Genomic DNA, 17,925 nt, shown 5'->3' on the forward strand with positions numbered 1-17,925 from the left:
TAATATTAAATCGATTTTGATGAACTCATGATTTTTAGCTTATTTCGTGGTGTAACGACATTTATACTGTACATTTAAAGGGGTAGGTACATACCACGATTCATTTGATATTTTTAACTGCCGACATTTCGACTCATGAGTCGAAAATCTGCGAATTGCCGATACGATAAATTCTGCTAGGTAAAAGAATTGTTATATGGTCATATCAAAAAAGACGTTGCGCCTCCGCTCTACTCCACTCAGCAAATAGGTATGCGTTGGACTTAATAAATAAAACTCATAATAAAACGTAACATGTATTATAGCAAAATTTAAAACTAGGTATTACAAAACACTAAGGTTCCTGTGTAAGCAAATCTACGGGTATAATGGACGCGGGGACAGATTCAGAAGGGGGTAAAGTGGACGCAGGTAAATTAGAAGGTGGATCAGAAGGGGGTACAGGATTTGAAACCGGAGTGGTTCTGACGACTGCAGGTGCGGATGCTGCGATCGGCATGTTTTCTAGTGCTTGAGACGTTTGGCCCTTCTCTATGGTGTCTGAGAGGATTTCTTTCAGTGTGGTAGCTAACGCTTTCGGATTGCCACTGCTGTCCAACTGTGGAAAATTATGCGGTTAGTAAGAAAGTTAGAGGGCTATTTAGTTAAGTGTTCAGCAGACCAATCAGATAGATGATATCCTGATATAAGGCGGCCATGATAGCCTAATGGTTTAGATATAGGTCTCCTATATGCGTTGGCATCGGGGGCTCTCAAGCATGCAGGTTTCCTCACGATGTTTCCTCACTGTCAAAGCAAGTGGTATTTTATTGCTTAAAACGCACATAACTCCAAAAGTTAGAGGTGCGTGCTCGGGATCGAACCCCGAACCCTTCGACTAGGAGACTAACAACGTCTTACCACCAGGCTATCACCGCTTATCCTGGCTTATTTTGCCTACCCTGGCTTATAAACTTACTAGCGGATGCCCGCGACTTCGCCCGCGTGGATTTAGGTTTTTCAAAATCCCGTGGGAACCCTTTGATTTTCCGGGATAAAAAGTAGCCTATGTGCTAATCCAGGATATTATCTATCTCCATTCCAAATTTCAGCCAAATCCGTCCAGCAGTTTTTGCGTGAAGGAGTAACAAACATACACACACACACACACATACAAACTTTCGCCTTTATAATATTGATGCACGCCACTGAACGCTTTTTATTTGGTGCGTACTCAGTGGTTCTCAGGCTGCAATCTACATTTAGAGCGCATTTTGCTTTGTCTGAAACTTAAGTCTAAGCAAAGTCAAGGTGTGCTCTATTAATTTCAACCTCAGGCTCGACAGTTTGTTCTGTAATCTCGTCATTATTGCATTGTTATCAGTGCAGTAAACTAACCGTAACGACATGTCCGCGGAACCGCTTGTGAACGCTTTTGACTTTGTGCGCCGCCTCGCGCACGATCTGCCGCGCAGCGTTGATCTCGGACTCCGGTCGGCCTAGCTCCGACAGTTTGTTCTGTAGTCTCGTTGCTGCTAACTAGGAGCAAACATGATTGGTAATCTATACTAATATTATAAAGAGGAAACCTTTGTATTTTTGTATGTTTGTATTGAATAGGCTCAAAAACTACTGGACCGATTTCAAAATTTCTTTTACCATTACTTAGAGGGATTCTTCCGAATCCGTATAGGCTATATTTTATCCCGGAAAATAGATAGAAAATTTTTCGTGGTAGTGAAAATTGTGGAGTAAGGCGTCGAAAAAACTGCCGTACGTTAACGATTCTCGCGAACGCTGCCTAAATGGTTAGAGATGTATGGTTGACTTCTATAGAAAAGTTGTAGAACTCAATAATGCCTACAAAAAAGTCCGCGATAGTATAAACCAAACATTTATATTTTAGCCATTATAACCACTTTTCCATAGAACACCCGCGCGAAGCCGGGGCGAGTCGCTAATTTAGATATAAAAAAATATTTGCTAAGAATACCTACATGTGAAAAGTTTCTGACATTGAATAATCCTGCTATATAAAACACAAAAAATATTTCTATCTATGTCCTTTCAAGAGTTTGAAACCATCTAACCGATGTGCCCCAAACCAGTTTTGTTAGAAAGGCAATAATGCGAAGATGGTTTTAGACCACTAAAACATTCTTTTTTTTGTATAGTTATCCCCTAGTAAAGATAAAAATCGTTGGCGCTACCTAAAAGATGCCTATGTTCTTAAAATGACGTCAGGTCCCCGATTTCTGTGACTCGCGAACTTTGACTCACGCCACGGTCTCGGGGGCGATAGTGATCCCTTCAATTATATAATTTCTTCGAAATGGACCAGGCGGTTCCCCTTCTGCCCAATAGGGCTTATGCAGCATCCCAAATGGACAGAAAATAAGGCAGCACCTGGAAAATCAATGGTCCCTATTGGCGTTGGTACCCAGTTGAGCTGTAATTACCTCAGTGTCCACTTCCAGCGCGACCACCTTCTCAGGCCACTTGACTTGCCTGTTGAACATGTTCGACATGCGATGGTTCTTCGGAAAGCCCACCAAGATGAAGCCTTTAGCATCCTGATGCTGAAGCATCGCCTCTTTGATTATGTCTACTGTTAATTGCTAGAAAAAAATTGGTTAATTAATATTTTCTAATATAAAAGAAAGACAAGTTTTTTTGACGTGACAACGTCTTATAATGCGATAGAGCCGGCTGCACGCACGAAAAAACATGACACATGCGGCGTTACCTCGCTCTGAGGCGTTCCATGTAAGGCTTGAAGTGCAAGCGAGAGAGTGGATTTGTCTTTGCGAGCGACAAAGAAGCTCAATCGGCCTTTGTTATCACGTCCAACTATCGTCAGTAAACCGACTTTACAGACAACCAATTTTTGGTTTTTTTAACTTGTAGAGTGTAGTTGTGCTGGCAAGTGATATTGCTGCCAAAGATAGAGCGCGCTTGCCTAGAAGATGCCTATTCACTCTTTATTTTACCCTGTGGACCCTCCACATTAAAATTGGAGGGGAAAACTGATGCCGGGAGGGCATTCGATTGATTGATAAACTAACAAAGGCTATCTTTGCAACAAACTCACCTCTGGTACATCTTCCTGTGCTTGAAACTTATTAGCAATCAGACGCCCCCTGGCCGTATCCTTCTCCGCTTCAGCTCTCACCAGTTCTCCTGGTCTAATCATCGTGTACCCGGTGATGTTGGATATGGTCTGCGCGACTGTCTGGTTGCCTGCTCCGGGCACCCCGTTCACGAAAATTACTGGGAGGTGCCTTATAGGGGTCATGTCGTAGGGATGCACCTGGTTTGGAGGATCTGTTTACTGGGTGTTTCAAATAAGACCTGGGCAAGGTACCTACTTCACAACTCGCTTAGCTACCATAGTTGTATCATCATCATTATCAACCTATTGCGCTTCACTACTGAGCATGGATCTCTTGTCAGAATGAGGAAGGTTTGGTTTGGCCATAGTCCGCCACGCTGGTCAAGTGCTGTTTGGCAGACTTTACACACGTTTGTGAACATTATGGAGAACTCTCAGGCATGCAGGTTTCTCATGATGTTTTCCAGCATTAAAACAAGTGATATTTAATTGCTTAAAACGCACATAACCCAGAAAAGTTCGAGATGTGTGCCCGCGATCGAGCCTTCGACCTCCCTACTGCAACTGCGCTTGACTTCTCGAGCTGTAGACTGCTCTGGCGCAGTGAAGTCCCCCCCAAAGACTGCAGCAGTTGACAAAGACTGCTCAAACTACCCGTGTAGTGTAGGTACGCTGTTCAACGATCAACTGTCCAAGCCAAGCTGCCTATTTATTATAGTAAGTACGAGAAATTAGTGCAAAATTCGCGTTTTGGGTCCTAGACCGAGTATCATATCACTCACCTCATCAACTGGACATCTAGAATAGAAGCAACCCATTTTGTCTAGTAAATAAATTACGCACTAAATTGTCACGAATGTAAATTAAATAAGTATATCTCAATAAATGTTTTATGAATAAAACGACATATTTTCTAAATATTATTTGACAATTATTTCAAAATGAACTGTCTAGATTTTTGACGGTTTTCGAAAAACAAAAGAGAATGTAAGGATTTGAATTTGGCCAGTAGGTAATACTAAAATTTTCTATTTATCATCATCATTATCATCGTTATTGTAAGTTGGACATAGGCTTTTTCAACAGGGCTGCCAGCCACACTTCCCACCCAATCCCTTCCTACCCAGTCCTTCCGTTACTCATTGCATATTATTTAGGTATTCGTCTATCACACTTTTACCTAGTAGAAGGACTGGAAGGAATATAAGCCTTCATGAGAAGAACCAGCAGGCGACAAAGTCGGCAGTTTTTCGATTCGAACATTATCTCAATAATTAAATACGTTCAGTCAGTTGGACATAGCAATGACTATGACAAGGATGAGAGGAACTGGCGAATTATTTTGTCACATATCACACGGCAGTTATAAATTGTATGGGAAGGTCAGTAATTTCCATCATTTTTGAACTCTTCTATAAGCCAAATAGCCGTATTTTAAAACAGACCCATTTTTATCTTATTAAAAAAAATCTGAATCCGATCTGAGACCTTTAAAACAAAAATAATGATTTGTGAACGGAGTACTTAACGACGCAACGGCGCTCTAAGTTCTAAATCTACCTAAATGAATTATTTTTTAATAAGAAATGTGTATTTATTATTATGTTTAGTGAATAAGGAATCATGTTTTTAAAACTCTTAATCACATCATTTATTATAACAATAACATCTGCAAATAACAAATGCTCCATCGAATCACCAACAATCGTGCCCAAATACAATTTAATAGAGAGATGCCACCGTTCCACACTTGGCATAGCTGCCAAGGCGAACTTTACCTCCCTGATCAGTTGCCAAAGACTTGGCATACAGAAGAAGGCTCTGGCATTGAACTTTAGCCCTGAAATGAGCTCCAAGGATGGCGATGAACCTTTGGAACCTTTGGAATATACCTGCGAAGTATTGAAATGTGCTGAAGCAGCCGGTGGATTATCATTGACTAATGACACTAGATATGATTACTACAGCATCTATGGGAAGCCTTTACGTAAGTACCTAATTAAATTGGCACATTTTTACCGACCAATCTCCTACGTGCCTCCCTCAAGCTACTCGACATTGACGAAGTGCATTGTGCTGGGTTGGCACTACAATAAGCCAGTCAATCAAGTGAAGAAGAAGAAGAAGTACGTAATTCATCATCATCAACCCATCGCCAGCTCTCTGCTGAATACCAGTCTCCTCTCAGACTGAGAAGGATTTGCCCATAGTCCACCACGATGGCCAAGTGTGGATGTGCAGACTTGACACACCTTTGAGAACATTATGGAGAACTCTCAGGCATCCAGGTTTCCTCGCGTTGTTTTGCTTCAAAAGCAAGTGATATTTAATTGCTTAAAAAGCTATACACACCTAGTTCAGAAAAGTTAGAAGTGCGTGCTCGGGATGGAACCCGCGACCCCCGAATCCATTCCATTACAATATTAGGTAGGTAATTCTTTATACTGTGCTGTTAATATTGTAAATATGCGAAAGTGTACCTATCTGTCTGTCTTCATTTCTGTCTGCTGCTCGGTCTGTTACATTTTCACAGCAAACATTTTGACGAAGTTAGGTACAAAAATAGTTTGCATTCCAGTGAAGTAACATAGGCATTGTCTCGGAAAATCAAAGATTTCCCACGAGATTAATTAAATGGATATACCGAAATATAGGCCGTTTTATCGCTTTTATAATCTGTTTTTCAGCTAGCGTTAATTCCACCTGTGTCCCGGCTTCGGGCATGTTCTTCCTGCTGCCCAAAAGGCGGAACTACACGCAGGCGGAGGCTAGATGCAAGGCTATAAGCGGTGTTCTTGCCGATGTGAGCAGCGAGCAGCGCACTGACGCTCTGTCGCAGGTGCTGGCCAGCGCTGGCGTTGATGCGGCCTACGTGGCCATGTGGAGTCGGAACGACAGCGTCTTTTACACCAATAGTGAGTGTTATATATTACACACGTAGACTAGACGCAGAGATATCAGCATGGGTTTCAACTGGCAGTTCCCAGCTTTATATTTTGTGCGCAACTTATGAATAGACTTCAAAAGAGAGTACTTGAACAAAATGAAAATTTTCACACCAATCGTTGTCATTTTTCTTCTTTTTTTTTCTTTTTGTATTTGTATAATAATTAATCATCTAGTTCGTGTAAGTAGCTCTGCCGTTCAATTAGATGTAAATAAATAGATAAAATAAAAAATTTTTTTGATTAAAAGTAAAATATTAAAAAGATATGATGTGGCCCATGAGGGGATCGAACCCGCGACCTTCGCGTTATTAGCACGACGCTCTAACCAACTGAGCTAATGGGCCAGTTAGTTACTATGGCGAAATTTGCATTCAGCTATTTTATGCCCGAACAGCAAAAAAAAATACTGTTTTATTTGTGCATCTTGTGCAACAGTGCAGATTACAGAACTGTTCCAACTTGCAAGTAGGTAGATAATTGGATGAAAGATTTATTTTTTCAGGCGATTCGTTAGACTGTACGACGTATCGGGCCTGGGCACCTGGGTATCCACGCAGAAGCCCCAATATGACTTGTGTTGTGCTGACTCGCTTTCATACGTGGAAGACTAGCCCTTGCAAAGCTAAATTCCAAGCGCTTTGTGAGCTCATCCCGGGAGGACCTTACAAAAAAGGGTCCATATTTGATATTTCCATCAAGGCCGCAAAATGGTAAATTGCTATTGTTTTTCCATCAGGCGATTTTCGCTAAATAATAAGTAGAGTTTTTGATTATAGCATTCATTCATAAAGGTTTTTTTTTCAGGGACTCAAGCAGCATCAATTAATAGTGATTATTAATTAATCATAATGCTACATGTTATTTCAATCAAGTACAATTCTAATATGTTTAACAATTCAAATTCTTTCACTTTCATTTACCTAAATAGCAATAACAAAACGCATCTTCTTCAAATGACAAAGACAGTGACAATCAGTCGAAAATCTGTCAAAAGTGCATTCACTTGTCAAAAATTTGTGCTTTGTTGTTTGTTTACTTTAAAAACATTGAAAATAAAATCTTTATTGAGATTTTAGAGTGAATTATTGAAATAGCTTGCCTCTAACAAGGCCTCTAATTGAATATGGGCCAGGGCAAAAGCCAGTTCACAGAGGAAGAACTTCAAGATTACGAGGTAAGTAGACATTAATTAGAACACAGCAATGAATCAAACTGTGACTAATTCTTAACTCGTTATGTTTCAGGATCTCACGTATTTTACTAAAAAGGAAGTGCTCTAGTAAGTTCATAATGTATTAAACGCCTATAAAAATAAGTAAAATGGCTATTCTTAGTCAAGATTCTTTCCATTCTAAGATATTTTGCCAACTCGAACAATAATTTTAATTCTGATAATAACAGTTAAATTTCAAAAATTATTTTTGCAACTGATGTTCAAAAGTAGGTTATACAAATAAATCGTTTACTATTTACATCATCAATTTAACTTTCTATCTAGTGCCCATCAAAAGTTCAAAGCCCTGGCCCCAGAAAAGGTGGGCCACAACAAAAACGCAAAACTGCCGATGGCCAAGATTCTCCAATACCCTGAACTGCGAGTGAATCCCTTCAGAGACAGGATATGCAAGGTCTTCAGCTCCAGCAATGATGGGGACTGCACATTTGAAGACTTCCTTGACATGATGTCTGTGTTTAGTGAAAATGCTCCTAAGGCTGTGAAGGCTGAACATGCATTTAGGATTTTTGGTGAGTCAATCCATACTGACTTATTTCTTCTTCAACTTAGCATTTTCCACTCAAATGGGGTCCGCTTTCCTACATTTTGCTGTCCGCTTTGCCCAGTCTTAAGGCATCTAATTTACGCAGTCTATTGACTCTCAAGTCTAATTTCATGTTGTCCAGCCAGTGCTTACTTGGGCACCTTCAGGATTTAGCTCCTGGGACAGCAACCATACTTCCTTACTAAAATATTATAATTAAGGTGTAAAAGTGGTCTGTTGATCTGTCAGCTTTATATGGCTCAACCACTGAATTAATCTTAACAAAGTCTGGCTCAGGTAACTTGCATCTCGGAGATGCCTTTTTTAATTCGAAAAATCAATGAAATGTTCCTGGGATATTTTAAAAACCTAAATTACATATGTCGCAGGTATTTTCATTATTTATTTGATCTGCATTTGAGGCTTATTTTTCATTGTGACCCGTTTGTAAATAGATTTCTACCTAAATACCTACCTTGACTTCAAGTCCTGTGCATTCTACTGATGGTTTTTTAAATTTAGACAATGCTATGATGTCTATGCTGATGATGATTATGCTATGATTTCAGACTTTGACGGTGATGACATGATAGGTGTATCAGACCTGCGTGAGGTGATAGAACGGCTCTGTGGTCCAGAGCTCAAACTCAGTGACTCTGAAATACAGCAGCTGGTACAGAATGTTCTAGAAGAAGCCGACCTTGATGATGATGGTGCACTGTCATTTGCAGAGTTTGAACATATCATTGATAAAAGCTCAGATTTTTGTCAGTAAGTAGTTACTATCCATACTATCCAAACAAATATTGTTAATGCATAAGTTACTCTGATTGTTACCTTCTCAATGACTCAGCCATTCAACCAATCTTAATGAAATATGGCATAGTGATAGCTTATATCCATCCAACAGTAACCTATATCCATCTCCAAGATGGATATAGGTTACTGTTTATCAAAAAAATTCACAGTCATCACTGATTTAATTATTATTAAAATCTTTTTTAATTCTTTCAAACTATATTGAAATTAAAATATGCAATAAATTAATATTTATGTATTGTTTAGCAATAAAATAGTAATTTATATTATTTCAGACAAGACCCAATTATCTGTTAGAAACAATGAGAAATTAAAGTTATTGAGTTAGTATGATCTTACTTAATTTTATTGCTGGATGTATTAACTAACTAATATTTCTTAACTAAACAAACCTCCCAAATGAGGTTCTTAGATTAAAAATTTACTAACATACCATGAAAATTAATGAAATGTTTTTTATTTTTCAGCTCCTTCAGGATAAGACTGTGAAGAAAATTAGCCATTATCCAACTTTTATATATAAGCATATTATTTTGTCATAAATGAGCTAACAATTTCCATGAAATCCTTAAAGAGTTGAAAGAAATTGAATCATGAGCATGTAGTTACCTAAATAATATAATGCCATATTATTATGTTATCTATAACTAACATTTTAAGAGTTAAGATGGGATATGGAAACAAATGTAGAAATTGGTTACTAGTGGGGATGGTGCCTACTTGTCAAATCAGCAACTTTTTATCAAACATCAAAATAGTATGGGAGCTTGTATGAAATACATAGATGTGCCATCATAAACATTTGACATACTTTTTTAGTAAAATTGATAATTTAAATTGCTTAGCAAACTTAATACTAACAGTGGAAATGAATTTTACATGAAACCCTCATTCAAATTAATAAGGATTAATTTATTTTTGATATAGGCTCCAGTCCAATTAGACTGTTGTACCAAACTGTACCAAGACAGATAGCTTTCAAATTGCATTATTGCATTTTCTCAAAAATAAAGCATTGTGGCTTGGTACATTTGGCATAACAGGATCCAATTAGAGTCAGGAACCACTTTTGTTTCATGGTTTGTTCTGTTTATCCATTTGGTGAATAAATCCAGGACTTCTAAAATGAAGATTATTGTTTGCACTGCTACACATCATGATCAGCTCATTTATGACAAAAACCTTCTAATCTCAATGTATCTCACATATTTAAGACTTTAAAAACGTTCTTATGAAACTTTTGTGTAGTCTTCCTTAGTTAATTTTTTGTTTAGCCAAATCTATGAGTGTTTATCTTCTCGATCTGTGTTGTGATCTATTTGTATTTTATAAAAAAAGTTTACTTATATTATTTCTCAAGTACTAGATTGTATTGTACTCAATGAAACTGCCAAATATTTGATAGGATTATTATATTTGTTTAGTGAAACTTAGTTTTAATAAATGAAATATCTTCCAGTTTTAGTTTTATTGTAAAAAAAAACCTTAATGAACATGTTAACATGTAAATTATTATCTTTTCGTAACTAAACTGCATGGCTCCTATGTAGCTCAGCCATGTTTGATGATTCAGGCCAATATCCCTCAATTAAACCTTGTTTAAGAAAAGTAACCCTAGTGCATCCCCATGCCCCCCAGCGCATTCCAAATCCACACAAACAATTTGGATTTTATTTGAATATTAACCAATGAAATATATGATAGGTATAAACATTCTAGAAACAAATTTCTGATTTTGGTTTTTCAGATTTCCACAAAAATGTAGTCTACTAAGATTTGTTTGTAAATCTAAATAAAATAAACTAGTAAGAATATTTTATTACTTACGTCACTTTGGATCATTGAAAGATAATTGAATTATATTACTATTAATAAGGACCTGTTGCATATAATATAACAAGATAACAAAAATGTACTTAATGCAGCAGCACTTAAACCTACTTTGATGTGACCAAAACCTGATTGATGAGTTCATATGAAAATCAAACAAAGATTGAATTTATTACTGTAAATATTAAAAATATATTTCAACTTATTATTACAGAAAAAGGTTTACATTACTGAAATAAATGAAATAAAATTAGTTCTGTAAATACCCAGGCAATTTCATCCTCATAAATATCCAGGTTGTGAAGAATGATACCAGTATACATAGAAAAGCCACGGATATTAGTAAGATTCTGTTCAGCTTTGGCGTAGTAGGGTTGTGAGTACGGTCTAGGATTATAAAGCCAAGGCCTCCGAGGGAGAAAAGGAAGCTTGATGCCAAGCCTTCCATGATGTATTGTCCATTCACTCGGTTTGGCATGAATGCTACGGGCCTACTGTGGCCGTGTTCATCTGTAGTGGACCCAACACTCGGAGGCTCCACGATGACATCATAAATTATACCTACAACAAAAGAAATAGCACTTACTTATACATTTGAAACTTTATTCATCGCAGCCAAGTCAACTTGTTTAAGTACATAATTTATTTCAGTCTAAGATCATATGTATATCGATTATTCTGTCTACGCAGCTTAGTTATAGCGGAATCAATGTCTCCTGTCTAGATTTGCCGGTATTCGGCAGCCACAACCAGAAGCCAACCGCTAGGTTAGAACACAGCCATTTATAGTATTTACTAATCTCTGGACAGGACCACAGCGTTCCACTATTCCAGTCTTCAGGCCATTCGTTAAAACACGAATTCATATTAATAGGAAAAATACTAACCTCCAGTCACTAAAAAGTATGAAAGTAACACCAAGGAGAATGTTGTCATCGCCGACGGAGCTTGCAACCATGATGGCTTTTTGATTTTAATATTTGGTATTTCAAGAACAGAGAAAGGAATTGCGTATAACGCTTCCATTTTTATTAAAATTGACTGTTGATGTGGATTTTTTCGTGGATGCCGCAAAACGATTTTTTTTTAGTTTTTACTGCACCCACAGACTGCACCACTGAATCTCTGTCAGTGTCGGCTATTTTTTGCCAACATTTTTATTAAGATTATTTTTTATATGTAGTTATTAATTGACTGAAAATATCAACTATTTCTTCCTGATATCATCTAATTACAAATTAAGATTAATAAAGTCAATGAAATCAATCAATAATCACAAATTTTGTTTGTCGAGCAACCCCAAGCAAGCTTGAAAAGGAACGTAGTTAATTGTCATACAATGTAAGCCAATGAAAAAAAGGCTAATGTGTTAAATGTTATAATACCATTGGCGAACCTTGGATAATCAATTGAAATGGTAAGTTTTGACCAATAGGATGCAGTCAAATATAGATCATTCAACCATGAAAACACGGTATTTCGTAACTGTCAGTTTTTGACAGATTTTAAGAAAATGATCGTGGGTTCTTTTCGTGTTCTTTCTCGTTTTTTAATTTCTCGAATTAAAAGCTGTTTCTTTTTTAATAATCGCGAAAATCATGAATAAAAATAAGTCACGCGTGTCTGTGTGAAGCGTGGTTTAATGTATTGGTTTATTTTAATTATTCGTTCGAAAGCACTGTGAATATGTTTTAATTTTACTCACAAAATGAACTGTACTGTGGATATTGCACTGATATTACGATGAAGGGTGGACTGTGTATTATTTACACGTCGTTACTGACTATCTCAGTGCTTTCAAGGTGAGTAAATCCTATACCATGATAAGAAATATTCCCACAACAAAGACTTGGTTAATAATCCTGAATATTCCACTTTTCAGTTGTGCTCTCTTCATTCTTGTGCTGTCAGAAGCTCTTCAAGCAGACGAGGTTAACGCCAATGTTGATCTTTCGGGACTTCATAATGTTTCAAAAAAATCCCCAAATGCAGGAGAAGAGCTCCCTAAATCTGATTCCTCACCAGAAATCTCAGACTTGCCAAAAGAAAAAACAGAGGAAACCGATCACCAGATGATGTTCCCAGAAACATTATCTGTGAACTCTGTAACAACAGATGGGTAAGTGCTTTTTACACTATAAACAACCTTATTTTTTTTTTATTATTAAGAGGCAAAGGGGACTTCGTCTGTGATGGCGTTTGCTGGCGCGCGTGCTGTGCTTGTTTGGAGTGTTTTTTTTGTTAAGAGTGGCTGGTTTTTGTGTTAGTTGGTGTTTTTTGGTGGTGGAACTGACTGGGAAGCGCTCTAAAGGGGCGCCGCGCGTATGTCGGCGGGCGCCGGCGCAGACGGAGTCCATACTTGTATAAATTCAATAAATTGAAAATATCACAAACTTGACATTGGCTAATCAGAGTAAAGCCAGATTTAAAGAAAAAAAAAAAGAGGCAAAGGTTAAAAACCATTACTATCAAATCTGTGACAGGTGTTTTTTTTTTAATGCAAAGGCACTTAATCATACAGCCAACTTTCATCACTTGATCAGTGAAAGTGAGATTTAGCATTCTGAATAGCCTGTTTTTATACTCAGCATTTTTTTAGGTATGTGCAATGGGTTATTGGATCCTAAACACGTCATGTCTTACATGTGGAACAATGTTCCAATCTGATTGCAAAGATTGATTCTAGCTTATAATTTGGTACTTGTTTGTCGAAATTGGTTTCAGGCAAATAAGAAAGTGCAATTATCTTGGTCAATTGTTATTCAGCTCAGTTGTAATAGTTATTATTCATATGTTAATTATTATTAATCTTCGACTTGTCACTTGGAAGTGTGGAATTTGAATGATGCAACAATTCTATGCATCCATATTAATGGCTAAACAGATTATGAAATGGTTAAATACTTCTTATATTACGTTCTTCAACATATTTTTGAGACATTAAAACAACTCTAGAAACAATATTAGTATGGATATAATGATAGGAAATTAACCCTGTAAAAGTTCAGAGCTCCAGAATTATCTCTGACTAATACAGTACTTACTGTATTTCGCCAAATGTGATTGCATTATCACTTCAATAACATAATAATATTATTTTTGGGAAGTTTATACTTAATGAAGTACTTCCAGCAAAGGTCAATATATTGGGTACTAGCTGATGCCCGCAGCTTCGCCCGCGTGGATTGGTCAGATCCCCTGCAGCATCAGGATTGAGGAGTTGGAATCCAATTTTTTTATGAAACAATGTCGCAAAGTTCCTCTATCGATTAAAAAAGAAATGACGCAAATCGGTTCAGAAATCTCGGAGATTTCGGTGTATATAGGTAGAAAAACACAACTCCCTTCTTGAAAGTCGGTTAAAAAAGTAGCCTATGTTACACCCTGATCAATCCTCTACTTGTATGTGAAAATCCCGTTAAAATCGGTTCAGCCGTTCCGAAGATTAGCCTTTTCAAACAGACAGACAGACAGACAGACAGACAGACAGACAGACAGACCGACAGACAGACAGACAAAAATTTTAAAAACGTGTGATTCAGTTATGGTATCGTTCAAATGACCATATGAGCTTAATATGTGGTAGTTATTTCGAAATTACAGACAGACACTCCAATTTTATTTATTAGTATAGATGAAAGGATACATATTTAATAACACAATAGGGATATAATTAGGTTACATACAATCTCTTAACTAAACTAAAATGACAGGTTTAAAAATGTATTACCAGAGTGTTTTTTTACATCTTTATTATCTGTTATATCCCAAAGCCACTATTGATCTAAACTTCATAGTTTTGATCGTTCTTGCCTGTGTTGGGGACAATACAGAGAAAAACTTTCAACTTTTATAAAATAAGAAAGGTCTGACCCTCACTGGCTCTTAGTCCATGCTGTATTTTATTTACCACTAGCTTTTGCTTGCGACTTTGCCCCTGGTACGTGTGTACTTTATAGCATATATAATATGTTATTTCTGGATTGAAATTGCTTCTGTAGTTTCAGAGTTTATCACAACAATTCTTTTCTCTATCATATCATAATTTTAAAGTGTAACATTGAGATTACTAATAAACTGAGACCTTGTTTGGAGTCATTAAAATTCATATTTTTATGCAATGTTTAATTGCTCTGTAATATTTTAAAATAAGCACTAGTTGCTATTTGTATTTAAGGCTCTAGCTGATTATTCTGAGTGGTATATATTTAAAGCAATTAAATAATCACTTGTTTTAACAGTGAAGGAAAACATTGTGAGGAAACTTGCATGCCTGAAAGTTCCCCATAATGCTCTCAAAGATGTGTGAAGTCTGCCAATCTGCACTTGACCAGTGTGCTACTCAAATGTCAAAGGTCAAACTCTTTTCAATGAATGAATGAACGAATGATTTATTCATTCTGAGATGAATCCTGTGCTGAATACTCTGTCAGCGATGGGTTGATGATGGTGATCACTCCTATAACTTCTATCATTATCGCATCATTAGACGGCCTTTCTGGCGCTGTGGTCTTATTAGTGGGAGGTCCCGGGTTCGATTCCCGGCAGGGTTTTAGAATTTTATAATTTCTACATTTCTGGCCTGGTCTGGCGCGAGGCTTCAGCTGTTGCTAGTTACTACCCTACTGGTAGAGTCGTACCGCCAAACGATTTAGCGTTCCAGCACGATGCCGTCTAGAAACCAAAAGAAGTATGGGTTTAATGGAAACTGCCATACCCGTCCCAGGTTAGCCCTCTTCAAGATGCATGCATTTACCACCAGGTGAGATTGCAGTCAATGGCTAACTTGTATCTAAATAAAAAAAATCATATAAGACTAGGCATCTATATCAGCAGTGAATCCCGTTATTTTCGCTATGCGCCGCCTTACGTCACACATTTTAAAGCTGGTGGTGGTGGGTGTATGTGACAATCGGCTTATTCAAATTGCCTTTGGAACGTTGACGATTATATTACTTTACATGCTTTTTAACTTTGCCGCTTAGCCAGAGGAATTTTAATAGGAAGGCCAGCTGTGGATAGCGCTATATATTTTTATAATTAATACTAATGGCGTCACAAAAAATGAGCTTGAACTTGGGCAGTTGATTTATCGATCTATTTTGTCATTAGTGGTAAAAGTGAGGCGCAAGGTCAGCAAGGTGATGTCTGTGTTGGTTTTTTTAATCAAACTGAATGTTTCGTGCGCAGTATGAGAGAATAGTAGGTACATATGGGCAGACTTTCCTGACGTTCAGGGCTTTCTTCTTCTCTATCCATGTTCTATACTAATGATAGGTCTGAAAGTGTGCCTGTCTGTCTCCTTTTTTCTGCTCAATTCTCATCCGCTGAATCGATCTTGACGAAATAACAGTATCCGTCCTAGAAACATGACACTTTTATGCGCAAAAATGTAGGAGTTCGCCAGGGAGTTTTTAACTTTTTAAGCACTCAGATAAAAAATAATCCAACTATGTCATGCTGAATTGCTATGGTACGGACATATAATGCAGAGGGACGAAAGTCATATCACTAGAAGAATTTTAAATATGCATGTGGACGGAAAAAAAAGGAGAGGACGACCAAAGAAAAGGTGGAATATATGGCGTGAAAGAGTATATGCGTATAAAAGGGGTAGATGGTTCCTTGACGGATGACAGAAGGGAATGGAAGAAGAAGACATGTTTTGCCGACCTCACAGCAAGGGATAAGCCATAAGATAAGGTCAGGAAGAAGATTATGCTGAATTGTTGAAGTTTCGGGCATCATCTAGTAAGTCATAAGAAAGAAAATCTGCTCGTTTATCTTACTTGGTCGTACTATCGCGTGATCTTAAGTTTATGATAGAGCGTCTGTAACAAAGATTCAATTCAGCCTTGGTAAGGCCGCGCGTGTGATGCGAGATAACGGCATTGCATGAATCCTGATCAGGGATGCTAATCTATTTTCAAATACTTCAGGCATATACTTAGTTTTATTAATAAATAAAAAATATTCAATTAAACTTTCCAAGTACTTTTAAATCGTCAAACGCATCTACCACTGGTTTTAAATGCCTTTCCTACCGAGAAGAACTAACAAGAAACTCGGCGGTTGCTCTTTTCAAAGATTTGATATACAATGAATACAAGTGTAAATTAAAAATTTTCAACACCCCCGACATATCATTTTTAAATAAATAATTATGTATATCTAGGCAACGTCCATCTTGACAGCTTGACATTTGTCAATTGACACTTGAATATTTTGAACCTAAGGGTTATCTAACCTTCTTTTCTACAAGAAAACTAGAAAATAGCTGATAACTTTTAAACGGCTGAACTTGGATTATAGCTAAGAACACTCTCGATCAAAGCCACCTTTCAAACAAAAAAAGTAAATTAAAATCGGTTAATTCGTTTAGGCGCTACGATGCCACAGACAGATACACAGATACACACGTCAAACTTATAACACCCCTCTTTTTGGGTCGGGGGTTAAAAACAATCGCTTCGCAGGGAATTTTGATTGAGCCGTGTATTTACTTGAGTAGTTTCATGACGACCAGTGCTTTTAGGATTCCGTACCCATAGGGTAAAAACGGAGCTCTATTTATGTCACTCTGCTGTCTGTCTGTCTCTCTGTCTATCCGCGTGTCACAGATCTTTAGCTCAGAGACGAAATGAGTTACACATCTGAAGTTTTGGTATTTAGTGTAAAGCGTTGACCCAAAACCAAATATTGAATTAGAAATTCCTTTTACAGTGAGAAAATATCTAGTCATGTGAGAAAACAGAAATTTCGTGCTGACCACGTCGTAGGTAACAATGACACCTAGTTATGCATTAAGTATACTTAGTATGTAGTTTACCCAAAGATTACGTCTCTATTGAAGAAAGGAAGGATGTTTCAATAAACATCAATCAGAGGCAGCCCTAGCAAAATAGTTAACGACGCACATCTATCCGATAATACGTAGTAGGTATCTGATTAAAAACGTGTATATTAATAAAGAGATGATGATATTTTAATTGATATTTATAATACAAATAAATAAAACTGTGTTAAAAATAAAAGTCTTTTGTGTTTTCGAAATAACTGGCTCTTATTAAGCTCAAATTTTATAATTAGCATAGGTATTAGGTACCTACCTAACCCAAACACCGGTTTTTGAAATCTTTGTCTGTTTGTCTGTCTGTTTTTCTGAGATAATTTTCGGAGCGGCTGGATCGATTTTGACAGGCCTTTACAGGAAGGCAGAGGATGATTTATGGAGTGCACTAAAATACTTTTCATCCTGGAAATATTTAGGGTTCCGTAAAAAAGGACCTTTAAAAAACAGCTTCTATAAAGTTTATTCCAAAACTACTTAACCTTAATGGTCCGTGCGTTATATTTTATAGTAGAAACTTGTTTGTCACCGTTGTACTATTTACATAGTAAATACAACTACGGCTGTACAATGCTCTCCAAATATAACCTTGTCGCTATTCAAGTAGGTATTCAGTCTTTGTTTCTG

The 17,925-nt window shown here is 37.2% G+C and overlaps 5 protein-coding genes and 1 non-coding gene across 6 annotated transcripts in view; 3 read left to right on the forward strand and 3 right to left on the reverse strand.

The window, feature by feature from the left end:
• Positions 1-283: 283 nt before the first annotated feature.
• Positions 284-4,014, reverse strand: LOC123866613 (adenylate kinase isoenzyme 1-like). Its single transcript, XM_045908273.1, has 5 exons — positions 3,874-4,014; positions 3,071-3,289; positions 2,439-2,597; positions 1,378-1,518; positions 284-598 (listed from the first exon to the last, which is right to left on the reverse strand). The coding sequence occupies exons 1-5, from the start codon at positions 3,907-3,909 to the stop codon at positions 335-337; spliced, it is 819 nt and encodes a 272-aa protein (XP_045764229.1). The 5' UTR covers positions 3,910-4,014; the 3' UTR covers positions 284-334.
• Positions 4,015-4,179: 165 nt separating this feature from the next.
• On the forward strand, positions 4,180-6,973 carry LOC123866605. The gene is made up of 4 exons (XM_045908260.1): positions 4,180-5,078; positions 5,779-6,006; positions 6,542-6,749; positions 6,844-6,973. The coding sequence occupies exons 1-4, from the start codon at positions 4,715-4,717 to the stop codon at positions 6,863-6,865; spliced, it is 822 nt and encodes a 273-aa protein (XP_045764216.1). The 5' UTR covers positions 4,180-4,714; the 3' UTR covers positions 6,866-6,973.
• On the reverse strand, positions 6,310-6,383 carry Trnai-aau. The gene has a single exon. It is a non-coding gene; the product is annotated as a tRNA-Ile (tRNA).
• Positions 6,974-7,011: 38 nt separating the features above from the next.
• Positions 7,012-10,076, forward strand: LOC123866641 (calcium and integrin-binding protein 1-like). The gene is made up of 5 exons (XM_045908314.1): positions 7,012-7,213; positions 7,284-7,318; positions 7,538-7,785; positions 8,369-8,570; positions 9,086-10,076. The coding sequence occupies exons 1-5, from the start codon at positions 7,163-7,165 to the stop codon at positions 9,105-9,107; spliced, it is 558 nt and encodes a 185-aa protein (XP_045764270.1). The 5' UTR covers positions 7,012-7,162; the 3' UTR covers positions 9,108-10,076.
• Positions 10,077-10,611: 535 nt separating this feature from the next.
• LOC123866645 (oligosaccharyltransferase complex subunit ostc-A) lies at positions 10,612-11,564 on the reverse strand. The gene is made up of 2 exons (XM_045908327.1): positions 11,336-11,564; positions 10,612-11,009 (listed from the first exon to the last, which is right to left on the reverse strand). Exons 1-2 carry the CDS (start codon positions 11,472-11,474, stop codon positions 10,699-10,701), a joined length of 450 nt encoding a protein of 149 aa, XP_045764283.1. The 5' UTR covers positions 11,475-11,564; the 3' UTR covers positions 10,612-10,698.
• Positions 11,565-11,862: 298 nt separating this feature from the next.
• Positions 11,863-17,925, forward strand: part of LOC123866429 (SUN domain-containing ossification factor) — a 90,562-nt gene continuing 84,499 nt past the window's right edge. The window contains exons 1-2 of the mRNA XM_045907997.1: positions 11,863-12,250; positions 12,331-12,567. Coding sequence (XP_045763953.1) covers positions 12,192-12,250; positions 12,331-12,567 — 296 coding nt within the window. The 5' untranslated portion in view covers positions 11,863-12,191. The remainder of the gene's footprint in view (positions 12,251-12,330; positions 12,568-17,925) is intronic.

This window comes from Maniola jurtina, chromosome 1 (assembly GCF_905333055.1).
Source record: "Maniola jurtina chromosome 1, ilManJurt1.1, whole genome shotgun sequence".
Lineage (NCBI taxonomy): Eukaryota > Metazoa > Arthropoda > Insecta > Lepidoptera > Nymphalidae > Maniola > Maniola jurtina.

What these genes read in the sequence shown, in the direction of transcription:
- LOC123866613 (XM_045908273.1), bottom strand. Translation starts at nt 3,909, where the DNA reads ATGGGTTGCTTCTATTCTAGATGTCCAGTTGATGAG. An exon ending in CACAGGAAGATGTACCAGAG is followed by an intron (nt 2,598 to 3,070) that starts GTGAGTTTGTTG and finishes ATTTTTTTCTAG; the next exon opens with CAATTAACAGTAGACATAAT. An exon ending in TCCGCGGACATGTCGTTACG is followed by an intron (nt 599 to 1,377) that starts GTTAGTTTACTG and finishes AATTTTCCACAG; the next exon opens with TTGGACAGCAGTGGCAATCC.
- LOC123866605 (XM_045908260.1), top strand. Translation starts at nt 4,715, where the DNA reads ATGTTTTTAAAACTCTTAATCACATCATTTATTATAACAATAACATCT. An exon ending in CAGCGTCTTTTACACCAATA is followed by an intron (nt 6,007 to 6,541) that starts GTGAGTGTTATA and finishes TTATTTTTTCAG; the next exon opens with GCGATTCGTTAGACTGTACG. An exon ending in TCCATCAAGGCCGCAAAATG is followed by an intron (nt 6,750 to 6,843) that starts GTAAATTGCTAT and finishes TTTTTTTTTCAG; the next exon opens with GGACTCAAGCAGCATCAATT.
- LOC123866645 (XM_045908327.1), bottom strand. Translation starts at nt 11,474, where the DNA reads ATGGAAGCGTTATACGCAATTCCTTTCTCTGTTCTTGAAATACCAAAT. An exon ending in ATACTTTTTAGTGACTGGAG is followed by an intron (nt 11,010 to 11,335) that starts GTTAGTATTTTT and finishes CTTTTGTTGTAG; the next exon opens with GTATAATTTATGATGTCATC.
- LOC123866641 (XM_045908314.1), top strand. Translation starts at nt 7,163, where the DNA reads ATGGGCCAGGGCAAAAGCCAGTTCACAGAGGAAGAACTTCAAGATTAC. An exon ending in AAGAACTTCAAGATTACGAG is followed by an intron (nt 7,214 to 7,283) that starts GTAAGTAGACAT and finishes GTTATGTTTCAG; the next exon opens with GATCTCACGTATTTTACTAA. An exon ending in AAAAGCTCAGATTTTTGTCA is followed by an intron (nt 8,571 to 9,085) that starts GTAAGTAGTTAC and finishes TTTATTTTTCAG; the next exon opens with CTCCTTCAGGATAAGACTGT.